General features: G+C 44.6%; 1 protein-coding gene across 1 annotated transcript in view; it reads left to right on the top strand.

The window, feature by feature from the left end:
- ex (FERM domain containing expanded) overlaps window positions 1-13,234 on the top strand; it is a 235,871-nt gene that overhangs the window by 186,388 nt on the left and 36,249 nt on the right. The window contains exons 6-8 of the mRNA XM_071598795.1: window positions 8,256-8,589; window positions 9,076-9,414; window positions 10,266-10,331. Of these exons, the coding sequence (XP_071454896.1) occupies window positions 8,256-8,589; window positions 9,076-9,414; window positions 10,266-10,331 (739 nt within the window). The remainder of the gene's footprint in view (window positions 1-8,255; window positions 8,590-9,075; window positions 9,415-10,265; window positions 10,332-13,234) is intronic.

Raw genomic sequence — 13,234 nt, 5'->3', positions numbered from 1 at the left:
AAGGTGTTCAAAGTAATTTTCGCGTCATTGCATTTTTCTGGAATTTAAGGAAAGGGTTCCGTATCTATTCGGCAACCAATTTCTCTTAATTTCCGACTGTAGTCTTGACTACCAATGTGCGGAACTGGAATAAACAAGACTGAGTACTTGTAATAATCAAAGCTGACACAGAGGGAATAATAATTATTCTTTCCATGTCGTACTCGAACGATGTTCATATTTATTTAAAAAATAGGCTGTGCCTGTTCCCGGGGTCTCCAACCCCAAAGATATCCATTATTACTCAAAATACTTAATATACGTAAAATAATTAAGTGAGGTGGGATTGCTCCGACGAAACTTGCCGCTCCTACCCCGAGGGAGGGTTTGGGTGGTGGAGAGGGGACGAAGGGGGGGAGGGGTAGTGACCCTTGCATGCTTGAATGGAGAAGTGATGCCGCGGACGTACAACGTAGCCTTCTACACAAAACGGCTTTCATAGTTTTTTTTTAATTTTTCAACGAAATCTTCACTTAGCTCGATATTCGTCTCAGCGGTTCTCCAACTTTTAAAGCACCTTAAAAAGAAGGATTTCGATAGGTTCTCAGAATATGATGTCAGAATCTGTGATGGCGATGATCTTCTCATTCAAAGTGAATCATTTTCCTCCGGGGAATTTTTTCAAGTTTGGAAATTTAAAAAAATGTAACCGGGGGGGCAAGTCTGGTGAATACGGTGGATGTCATGATCATTTGAACTCGATTACCATACTTTTTGCTGCCGCTGTGTGCACCCGTGAATGGTACTGATAGAAAAGAATTTTTTATTGGCCAAATGAGGACGTTCTTACTCGATTTCTTCTCTCTATCGGCGCAATAACGACGAATGGTACTCTAAATTAATCCTTTGTTCATTTTGCAAGTAATCGATGTAGATTATTCCGCGTTCCTCCCAAAAACCGTTGTCATCACCTTGTCGGACAATATCACCGTCTTCACCTTCTTCGGAGTCCGATCGCCTTTAGAAACTCACTGTTTCGAGTGTTTCTTCGCCTCTGAAGTGTAGTAGTGTATCCATGTATCGTCCACAATTATTCATCAGCGTAGAAACTCGTCAGGATTGTGACGGAAAAGTGCCAAACCAGCCTCCGAATCGACCTCATTTTGCGCTTATTCCTCTATTTATAAATAAAAAAATACTGTGGCATCCATTGGCAATGAAAATGAGACCGTATGATGGATATAGGTGGAACTTTACAGCAGTCTAGTGAGAGATGAGGCATACTAATTGACAAACTAATACGATACTACGAGCGCCATCTCCAGGATGTTGCAAGGTGTTAAAAAAACCCACATATTACGGGAACTATATCTGGAACTACGCGCGGACCGAAGGTAAAACTATAAATTGCATCTGCTGCAAAAATTGATGCGTTTTTTGTGATGCCTTTAAAAGCCTAACGTGTTCGTTATAATATCGTTTGAGAGACAATGAAAATAAAATAAGAGATATAAACTGTGGAACAAAAGTCTAAAAATGAAAATTTTCCCACGGACGGTAGAAAATCGGAATAATTGCCCAAGTCTGCATCGGAAAGCAAAAGCTCCGTAATATTTAGCTATTACTATATTCTAAATCTTTTTTTATTGTCACCCAATTAAGGTTACAATATTGTCTGCCAACTCAAGAGGTCGTGGGTTCGATTCCCGCCTCGGTGGGTTGTCGTCCACCTAGGGCTTGGGTATTTGTAGTTGTGCTTACTATATATGCGTAGTAGTAGTATTTAGGGGAGGCGACCGACAGCTGAGGTCATTCGCGCCATTAGGGATGGACAGGAAAGGATGAAGGGTGGAGAGAAACCCGGATTCGGCATTAGCCTACTCTTTACGAATGGCGCCAAGGGGTCCGCAGCTTTACGTCCCATCCGACGGACGGGGTACTCACTCAAAGTGCCCTCCACAAAGCATCTCAAGTAGGGATCGAGATACCTCTGAAAAATATTTAACACCGCCGGGATTTGAGCCTGGGCCTTCTGGGGTGGGAAGCCATTACGTTAACCCCCGCACCATCTCGATCCCCCTATATATACGAATAGGGATTTGATGGAAGAAGGGATTATTAAGGTTCAATCTCTCCAAAATAACGAAAAATGAAAAAAAAAATAAATTAGCAGATCATCTCGCATGCATATATCTTATCGAGGGTGTGCTTGTAAAATTAAATTGTAAAAATACTTTCATTGTTTGAATTATCTGTCTCCGTTAGTCACTGATATTTAAATAGCAAAATGCTCTATGAAGTGGCTTACCGAGTAGCTTTTTTACTGAGAGGTGGGCGTAAGGGTCCAGGTTCGATTCTGGTTGACGGCTCTGGGCAATTAAGGTTTGAGTTTATAACAGCCAGCGCCCAGGGAATGAGGAACCACTGCTGCCCTCTAATTGATACGACGCTCTTTTAAAGCGTCTGAGTCACCCTCATCGTATGCGTATGGCATAGTGTGTGAGGAACTCACACTGCTATCAGGCCAGCGATAGGGTCGATCGCTGTGGTTTCTGGCACACGTTCGGATTGTGGTGAGTCGTCCGTTTGATGGCCCTCCTCGGCGATAAATCCAGGGCGTGAGCCCCGAAGTTCTCGCGGAATCGCAGGAGGCGATAGAGGGGGAAATGAGCCCCCAGCCCCGCCCTACGCTTTGGAGAATCGTCGGCCTTCGTGAAGCCGAGAGAGCGAGAGCCGTACTTTAGCCTCTATTTTATCAAAACCAACTTCCGGGTTGGGTTCGATGGGGATTGATGCTTCTTGTGTTGCATAGGCGTGCCTTTTTCGTTTCACTTGGTGACATTTTGTTGCATGACATGTATTCTTAAGGAAACATAGCGGCCTCATTTACCCAATAATTGGAAACTATTAGTTCATCTCAGGGTCTTATCTAAATTCCGGCTTTCGCCCGACCCAATAAATCTTGTTTCGCGTTTTTATTTTCAAAGAAGTACATGGTTTGGATAAAAACTATCGGAAACAATTTTTCCTGACGTAACTGCTCGCTTCACGCAGGCTCTGAGGTGGAAGGTCTGACCTTCAACATGCACCCAAGCGCCAATCGCCTGTGAGCGTTCGGCAGGATAGATGGTGTTTGTAGTGAATCCCAGGCAAGTGATTCGGTCGTCGCAAAATACAGCGAACGATTGAACAGCGTTACGCATTCAAATTTTGTTTTGGACAGGGGAAACCGGAGGCGGAGACGTTGTGCATGACTCGCCAAGTTTTCGAGGATGAAAGAATGTCACAAACTGCAGTTTTTTAGTGGAACAAGGCCTTCAAAGATAGTCTAGAGAGTGTGGAGGGCGAGCCTCGTGCTGGACGGTCGTCGACGTCTAGAACCGACGACAATGTGCAACGTGTGCGTGAAGTGCTGAATTCAGACCGTCGGTTGTGTAAGCTTGATCGCAGATCGTATTGGTATTGATGACAGTGCACACCATTATCATTGTAAATTTGGCGAAGCGAAAGATCTGCGCTAAGCTCGTCCCGAAGGTCTTGACGAACTACCAAAAGCAGAGTCGAGTGTCTGCTTGCAGAGACATTCTGCAACGGCATCGCGACGATTTCCCAACCTCTTTTTCAGTCCCGGCATGGCACCAGTTGACTATTTCCTATTCCCAAAAATGAAATCCTCCCTCAAAGGACGCCACCATGGGACCCTAAGTGCCGTCAAAGAGGCTTGAACGCGTACCCTTAAGGACCTTTCGGAATTCGCCAACCAGGTAGCCTTTGAGTCGTGGGAAAGCCGCTGGCAAAAGTGTGTCGAAGCCCAAGGGATGTACATAAAAGAATTTTGAGGCATTGCAGCGCTATTTGAAATAAATCTATTTTTATGAAAACATTCCCAATACTTTTTATACAAATCATGTATACATGTACGCCGTCATTTACTCCTCCCTTTTGCAAATAGGCGAAACGCGTCATTAGGCGTCCCCACGAGCAGAGGCACCGTCTGGGTGGGTCGAGGATCGATTTGTGATTTGTGCTCCACCGAACTCTTCGATGTGCAGAATTCACGTAGCAACGAAGGGGGTGGGGTCATTTCATTTCCCCGAGGTTTGCCGTCCAATTCCGGCTTCAAGAAAATTACATTTGCCCGATTGGGGTGTTCGGAAGGGGTCTACATCTCCACGGTACCCGCAGGCTAGCGTTAGGGTGCAATATGAGATATGGCTTGATTCCCTTCCAGGGGCGATATTAAATTTCGTTCTGAAAGTGCTGATTCTAACGGATGATTGTGGGATTCAAACGATGGAAATAAAATTTACCCACGGCTACATGTACATGCACTCTGTACCTAAGGGTAAAATTAATTAAATTCTATGCTTTCGATGCGGACTCATATTGCCGCAATGAAATACATCATAAGAAATGAGAAGAAAAACATTCGCTCACAAAATACCCCCCTTATTGTAGGAAATGTGTCGCGAGTGTGCTCGCTGTTAGTTTTCATCCTATTTTCCGATACCGATATAACGATAACATCGGGGCAGGGAAAATGAAATTTTGAACCTGTCACGTCCGCAATATATCTCCCTTATCCGAATTCCATGATATCTCTTACTGTGGCGCGACCAAGTGAGCAATGCATGCGTCTTTCCACCGCCGCCGCATCACGTACTCTGCACGCATCACCGTCTTCCGGGCTCGTACCCGTCGCAACCTCGTCCCGTCCACGCGTGCAGCAGGACCGAGAGAGGCGCTTGGTCATTTTGTTATTAATTCTCAGTCTCCTCCTGCTCTTGCTGCTCCCTCTGTCGTGTCGGTGGGGCGGGCACGCGAGCTCAGCGAGATAAACGACCACCAGTAAATCACTCACGCCCCCTCGAGTGAACGGTAAAATGAAGAGAAGAATGGAAAAGAAATCTTTCGGTCTCGACCCGCCGGCCCAGTCAACTGACGACCCCTCGGTGTTTGGCGCGTGGGCGTGACTGCCCGCTCCAAGCATCTACTTCGGTCCATCGGCGTGCTGATCTGGATTCTCATTCCACCGCTTTTCGCCCGCGTACAGGTTTGCCATGAATCGGAAAAAAATCGCGATTTGATCAAGAGCTCTGTCCTAATATTGCGGAAAAAGGAGAAGAAAGTAGCAATTTTAAACTAAGTCACGAGTGCGGCATGCAAGACAGGAATGAGAGCAATGCTCGATTTATATTTAACATCAGTTCGCGGTTCGCGGCTCCTGTATTAATGAAAACTAGGAAGCACGAGGACTGATTTCGGTGATAGAAGGGTACCACTAGAAGCGACGGGATGATGATGGTCCACGTGCAACACTTGGTCAAATTCCAAACACTAGGGAGAAAGGATGACATGTTCATCTGGAAAGTGGGCATTGGAATTCATGAAATGATTGGCTTCGCAATTGGTGTGCATTATCATACGTAAGTGCCAGAAGTGACAGGAGCTTGTAAAATAGAATTTCGGTCACATGCGGATTCGGTCGCAACCGCCGTTTGTCATCGACTAAGCAAAGCAGTTCTGGAAACGGATGAGACTAAAACTTTTTTATTGGTAAATAAATAAATTAAAAATGAACGAGGCATATCTGAGATTACGCTACTTTCAGTTATCGATCACGTCTCTCCTAGAATTACGAGCACTCCGACGGATTGTGGGACTCGAAACAAATTTTCAATTCTGGACGAATACAAATTTTGCGATTAAACGAGCTAAGTAATTTTTAATACGCATCTCGTGTATTCGGGGTGCATTAGAGGATTAAAAATAAAGACATGAGTTGAACTTTCAGGAAACCCTGCTAGAAACGTGGAAATTGCCGCGAAAAAAATAAGCGATGGAGTTACTAAAAATAGACTAGGATGATTAGCGCAATAAGTGCTATCTGTCGTCGTAACGGCTACAAGAAATGTTCTTGTCGAATTTCAGATATATATATATATATATATATATATATATATATATATATACACACGAGGGTCATCCGGAAAGTAGTACCCGTTCGTGCCGCATGAAGTGCTGACGACGCGAGTAGCCGCTGGACGAGTTCAGATAGCTTCAGTGGCTTGTCTGCCTTCTCTGAGCCAAGTTGCGTGACGCTAGCATTGCCTGTGTTGTTTCTGTGATTGTTTACAATGTTTAAAAAAATTGAGAACGCCGCCAGTTGTGAAGTGAGGGCAGTGATTAAATTCCTCAATGCAAGAAACGTTCGCCCATGTGATATTCATCGCCAATTAAAGGAGGTGTATGGAGACAATGTAATGGACGAGTCGTCTGTTCGGCGGTGGTGTCGCAACTTCAACATGGGGAGGGGGAACACACACGACGATGAGCGTTCGGGGAGACCGTCTGTCATTACAGACCAACTGGTGAGCTCAGTTGACGAATTCGTGAGGAACGATCGGCGCGTCACAATTGATGACATCTGTGAGCATTTTCCCAATGTTTCTCGAACAATTGTTCATGAAATTGTTAAACACCATCTGCATTATGCAAAAATTTGTGCAAGATGGGTCCCTCGCGTATCTCAATGAGCTGGCGGCGAAGGACTATGCAGCAGGAATACAGAAACTTGTCACACGTTATGACAAATGCCTTAATTTGCTTGGAGATTATGTTGAGACGTAGTTTAAAGTATCCTCTTTCAAATAAAATTTTTTATGTTTGTTAATATTTACTTTTGTGTCTTTATTTCACGAACGGGTACTACTTTCCGGATGACCCTCGTGTATATATATATATATATATATATATATATATATATATATATTACCGGGGATCGAGATGGTGCGGGGGCTAACGTACTGGCTTCCCACCCTGAGGGCGCGGGTTCAAATCCCGGCGGTGTTGAATATTTTTCAGAGGTATCTCGATCCCTACTTGAGGTGCTTTGTGGAGGGCACTTTGAGTGAGTACGCCGTCCGTCGGATGGGACGTTAAACTGCGGACCCCTTGGCGCCTTTCGTAAAGAGCAGGCTAATGCCGACGCCGGGTTTCTCTCCACCCTTCATCCTTTCCTGTCCATCCCCTATGGCGCAAATGACCTTAGCTGTCGGTCGCCTCCCCTTAAAACTACTACCATATATATTACCTGATTCTTTTCAAAATGTGCTGCGAGGAGAAGTGTAACAAATTGGCTACTCGTTAAATAATTTCACAAGAAATGTTATAAGATTTTCAAGAAGTGAGGATACATCGTTCATCTAAGTAGAAGACCATATAAAATAGCCGCAGAAAATCAGTTGTTCGTGGTGTATTTAATGTGTGGAGAAGCGGAGAAAACAAAGTCCTTCCCGGAAGAACCATTTTTAAAAGAACAGAAAGTTGACAGTGATGAAGTAAAGAAAAAATAGAGTCAACCGTAACGGTTTAACTCGTAGTGTTGTACGGTTCTACAGCGTTATCGTTGAGGAAAAAATATAGGTGTGGAAGCGTGGATTGCGTGGAATTTTTTATATGTAGCTGTGGAGAAGAATGCACGCTAGGAAAACATTGAAAACACGGCTAATAAGAAGGGTGTAGAGCCAGAGCGGGATCAGAATTGCAGGAAGGGGTAGGGGAAGGGAGGTATGTGCGCGAGGAAGAGAGTGCTGTGAGGGGAAGGGAGTCGTGGGGTGGCACGGCAAGGGGCAGGGGAGAAGCGGGGGATGTTTCAATGCAATATGTTTAACCCGGGGTTACCACATGCGTGCAGAAGCCAAGTACCCGGTTCTTCCAATATTTTTCTTTGAAGAGTTGCCGAGGTGGACTCTTGATGTTGTGATGCTCCGTATGAAGCAGCAATCCAAAGCCGCTGATTATCAAACCCCGGCGTTAGCTTAGGGTGTGATGGAGGAAATGTTTGGGAGGAATTCTAAGACGTCAATAAAATTTGAGTGTGAAGGCTAGAATTCTGTGATATTGAAGGGAGGATGCTGCTTGTAAGCGACACATGGGGAGGAAAGGATTGTCATTTTGGACGAGAACGAATAATTATAACAAATGTTTTAAATCAATATTTTACACTTATTTTACAATTACTATATTTCAAGTTCCACTTGTCTGAGGCGTTCCTGATTCCTTTGAAGAATATGGAAAGTTGTAGTTATACAAGTCAAATCAGAACCCACCTCTGACCTGATCCTAGATTATTTCTTATAAAGCTTTCTTGAAAATGCCATGTGTGATGCAAGCATAAAACTAGAGCGAATGGTTGGAGGGGACATGTGCCTAAGAAAGGCATGGAGTGTATTTTGCGAAAAGACACTAATTGATGGCTCTCTCGTGTCTTGCAGGGACAAGGTGACGAGGCACCACTACTACCTGCAGCTCCGCCAGAATGCTGTTTCGGCGGACCGTTGGCAGGCTGGCGCGGGGGGCGCGGCGAGGCGCAGTGGCGTGGCGGACGGTGGTGTGGCGGCGACCGCGTCCTCGGTTGCGGCCGCCTGCCTGCTGGCGGGGCTGGCGCTGCAGGCGGACCTCGGAGACCGGGTGGAGGACGAGGAGGAGGCGCGGCGGCGCCGGCGGGAGGAGGGAAGGGGCAGCGACGGAGAGGAGGAGGGCACTGACGAGGAGGTGGCAGCCGCCAGCGAGTCTTATTTCGCTCTGTCTGAGTACCTGCCCCCTCAGGTGTGTGCTCGCCCCCCCACCACTATGCCCCTCGAAAAACTCACGGGGCATACCCCTTGAGTTTTGCGAGAGCCGTGTGTACACACATACATTTTAATTTAGTTTGATTAGGTCGAGCGGTAAAAAGCATTTGTGACTTGTAAAAACATGCAAACACCTTGTTTGAAATTAGTCAATAAATATACGAGTCGATATCGTATGTATTGCAAAAATATCTGATGGATGCCGAAATCTCTGATCATGAGTATACCTATGCATTGTATATCCTTATAATATACATATATATAACTACATTTCTTATATATATACATATAACACAGTTGTATGTGTTTATATATATATATATTATATATCTATAATTATGTATGTATGTAAGCCTTCACTGCGACTCCGTCTATGGCGCGTGTGTGGGTTTGCGTTCGTTGCGATGGGCGGTGCGGCCGAAGTGCGCGCGTGTACGAAGGCCCCTTTTCTTATTTGCCGCAGTTGGAGCGGACGATGGCGGTGGGGGCCGTGGCGGCCCACCACCGTGGACTCCGGGGGCTGTCGGCACCAGAGGCTCAGCTCCAGTACATTCGAGAGGCGGCGGTGGCGTCTTGCACAGTGCCCGGGGAGACCATGACCCCGGAAGCCTCCTCACCGCCTCCCTTGCGTCTCAACCTTCACCTCTACCGACTTAACAAGAGCAAGAAAGGCCCGGAGGCGTCGCCGGGAGGAGGGGGCAGCGGCGGAGGGGGGCTCTCTACCCCCGGTCCCAATACCACCGGCCCCAATACGCAACCCGTATGGCTCGGCATCTGCGCCAAGGGAATCGAAATCCTCGAGGTGAGTGGTTGGTGGGCACCCTTCGCCTCCTATCCCCCGTTGCCTCCCCCCGTGGTTGTTAAAATATGACGAAACATATCACGGGATTATCAAGAAAAGTTTCATTAGTTTGCGGAATGTAGAGATGAGGGGAGGTTACATTTGAATGAAATTGTCAATCAATCCTGACTGTAGATTTAAGTTTAGTGGGAAATAGTTCAAATTTGTAATTAATATTTCATACGAAATATAGTATGATGATTTGATCAGTATCGATTTCCCTTCACTAGCCGAAGCAAAATATAAAGCAACCTGACCCTAGATAATCTATTTATCTCTGAGGTAAGGTTCGCGTATGATTTGGTTCGGGGAGGAGGGTGCTGGGAGGTAGGGAATGTGGCCTAATGAATCAGATGTAGGGAAGGAAACCAAACTTAATTTGTAACTTTGCGTATAGATTGGGGGGAAGTAACGCAGTTAGAACGGTGGGAGAAGGATTTTGTTCAATGATGTGGGTGGAACAGGATATATTTCATATAAAAGTTTTGTACAAAATATTATATTTGCGTCGCCATTTCAAAAGTATACACAATAAATCCAACTCTCTGCGTCTGAAACCGTAAAATCTGTGTAACTAGATATCAAAGCGTTTGATGATTTACTATTAAGTATTTCTATTTGATGTTTCATTAAATGTTCATTCCTGGAAAATCGGTCCCCCTTGCTGGAAGGGAGGGTGCCGAATGTCTGTGGCCGCCTGCACTTATTCAGTCTTCCATCGCTTCGGTGCCTTGATTTCGTATTTAGACCCGCTACTTGAAGTTGATTCTAGATTGCTTCGAGTAAATGTTTTCTCTTTATTTGATTTTCAGGAAAACGATGAGAAAGCTGTATTGGCGACCTTCCTCTGGAGCAACATCGGAAAGCTGTGTTTTGAGGTGAGTCTGGCCAAATATCCCTTCCGGTTTGAGAATCCTGCTAAGCCTTTTATGTTGGCATAAGGGTTATTATTGTATTATATCAACCTTTGTTTATTTCAATGCAACAATTGCAATGTGTAATTGATGGTTTCCGGCGTAACTTTATGGAATCGATTCGTATTGGAAATGAAAAATGGTAACTTTGTGATTCCACTGAAAAATTTTGAATACCAGACGACCCGGGTTTCGACGTTCAACGTCATCTTCAGGTGACAACTCTGGAAGACATTCATCTATATATATTACACTCCGGTAGAGGCGCGGAGGTGAGAGGGTCGCAGGGTGGGTGGGGGAGGGAATTGATCAATGATAGTTGGAGGGAAGGGTAGAAAACATGAGGCACCCTTTGAGGAGCAATTCTAGTATTAGCGGAGGAAAGTGGGTGGATTTTAACGGTTCACAGACATATATACAAAATCTTTTACATATCTCTGAGGTCAAGGGAGGGTGTGGGGGAAGTAGAGGGGTTCTTACCCTCATAAGCGCAGGCATCTAGAAGTGGTAAGTTTTTGGAGGGAGGAGTGGGAGGTATACAAAAGGTCATTAACAATATTCTCTTTGGAGTGTACACTTTTTTAAAATTTCAAGCTGTTCTAATGCGTCTAGTCTAAGTCCTTTCTTTTCTGCATGCAAAATTTCAAATTTAAAGCCAATAACGTGGTTATATTCCGATAAACGTTTTGCAAAATGTGACGTTGACTTTTTGTTCTTCACGCAGACTTGGTGCTCCTTCACCCGTTGTTGAAATCTTCGGCCGGTTTATCCAATATACAATGCGTCACACTCACATCTTAACTTATACACTCCACTTTTTTGACTCTTTGGAATTTTGTCTTTTGTGTGGGAAAGTAGGTTTCTGAGGTTCGATTTATTATGATAAGCAAATTTAAACTTATCTTTCGGCAGTTTTTTGCAAATTCTCATAGTAATGTGATCCAGATATAGGATTCTACGCCATTTGACAGCAGTCTTGTGACGGTTAGGTTTTATAAATGTCTCTGACTGCCAGTTGATTAAGTTTAAAAAAATACAATTTATCAATGAGCTGCTCATTGTATCCATTGCTTCTAGCTATAGTTTTTATTGTAGCTAATTCTTTGTTGAAATTGGTTTTTGGCATGGGAATGTTCACCAACCTGTGAATCATGGAGTGAAAAGCGGATGACTTTTGGGAAAAACAATGCCTTGAGTGAAAGTGAATCACTTGGTCAGTAAAAGAATTTTTTCGAAAGATGGAGAACTCTAGGTGGTTGTTATTTTTATAAATATTTAAATCAAGGATGTTGAGGGAATTGTTATCTTCTATTTCGCAAATGAATGCCAAATTGTGATTCAATGAATTTAGATACGATAGAAATATTGTTTTTCATCCCTCCAACTATCATTGCTCAATTCCCTCTCCCACCCACCCTCCGACCCTCTCACCTCCCTGCCCCTACCGGAGTGTAATATATATATATATGTAGATGGATGTCTGTCAGAGTTGTCACCTGAAGATGACGTTGAACGTCGAAACCCGGGTCGTCTGGAATTAAAAATTTTTCAATTGAATCACAAAGTTACTCTTTTTCATTTCAAATATTTCAATGTGCTAAAATTATTCACCTTGATCGGGATTCGAACTCGGATCCCGCCATGTACGGTCGAGTGGTGGTTGGTTGGCTGGCTGGTTGAGCTACTAAGGCGTCCTCTTACACTGAAAAATTTGGAGACTAAGAGAACAAGGGGTTATGACGAAATAGCGTACATACAATGCCATAGGCATTCTTAGTCGTGCGCGTTGCTCAGCAGTCCAGCGGATGACTCCTTTAATAGTTACTCTCGCGGCATGTCCTACAGTTTCCTTGAATTTGGGCATTGTTTGTTTGGTGCTCATGTAGCGTTCATGAAAGACGGGTAGTTGAAAACAATTATAATATAGAAATGTATTACAAAATTATAGGCATAAAACAACGTGAGTAAGAGACATTACCCTAAATGGAAAAACTATGGAAATAAATACAAACTGGACGATTTCAAATATTTCTGGTATTTCAAGCCAGGAAAGAAAGAACGGAAGTCAACAAGATTTACATTTCGTGGCCACAACTATTCGCGCACTGTGCGTGGCTGGTGTGGATGCTCCCCCTGCCATACACCTCGCCGATGGCATTCTGTGGTAATTTGAAGATCGGCGTGCGCACTCCAGCATCCTCCCCCCCACCGACTCGCTGCCACGTCCGAATTATAAATAGGATTACGTCATCCCCTGTCGGGGTTGCCGGGGGCAGACTTTGGAAGCCTCCCGGCTGGCGGGAGGAGAGCGGAAGGCGAGCTGTTCACCCGAAAGTACATTTCCCTCGAAAAACTTTTAATTCAAGAGTAATGTGATTTGAAGGACTCATTACCGCCCGCGCAGCAGGTAGAGCGTTAAGGGCTTCTTATCTGCATCTAAATATACACGCAATCCACCCAAAAACGTGTGTGGCAGGGGGAAGAAGCACCAGTTGAAAAGGGCTAGGGAGAGGAAGAGTGTTCAAGGTGTGAGGAAAAGGAAACATCCACTTAAAATCCCTAAGAAGTCGTCTATGGTGTGCGCACACATATGCATGTTAACGGAAAAAATAGTTTACCACGAGAGATAATGTTTCCGTGTATTGATGTTCTTAATTATATAAAATAGCAGGGAATAAAAATGATCATTCGATAGACCACCGTCAAACTAGAAAAGGTGTTGCAAAACTGGAAAGCAAGAAGGTGTCAGCCTTTGAGCGATCCTTCCTCCAACCATTCCAAGAGCCTTCGTTCCTCCAACCTTCTATGAGGCCACGGCCATACAAGGTGACCCTGTAGGTTGAAAAAGTTGTACCCTGAAGTTGGCA

This window comes from Hetaerina americana, unplaced genomic scaffold (assembly GCF_022747635.1).
Source record: "Hetaerina americana unplaced genomic scaffold, ioHetAmer1.1.p SCAF_10, whole genome shotgun sequence".
NCBI classification, from domain to species: domain Eukaryota; kingdom Metazoa; phylum Arthropoda; class Insecta; order Odonata; family Calopterygidae; genus Hetaerina; species Hetaerina americana.
The sequence above is the reverse complement of the archived record's forward strand: the minus strand, read 5'-3'. Positions and strand labels throughout refer to the sequence as shown.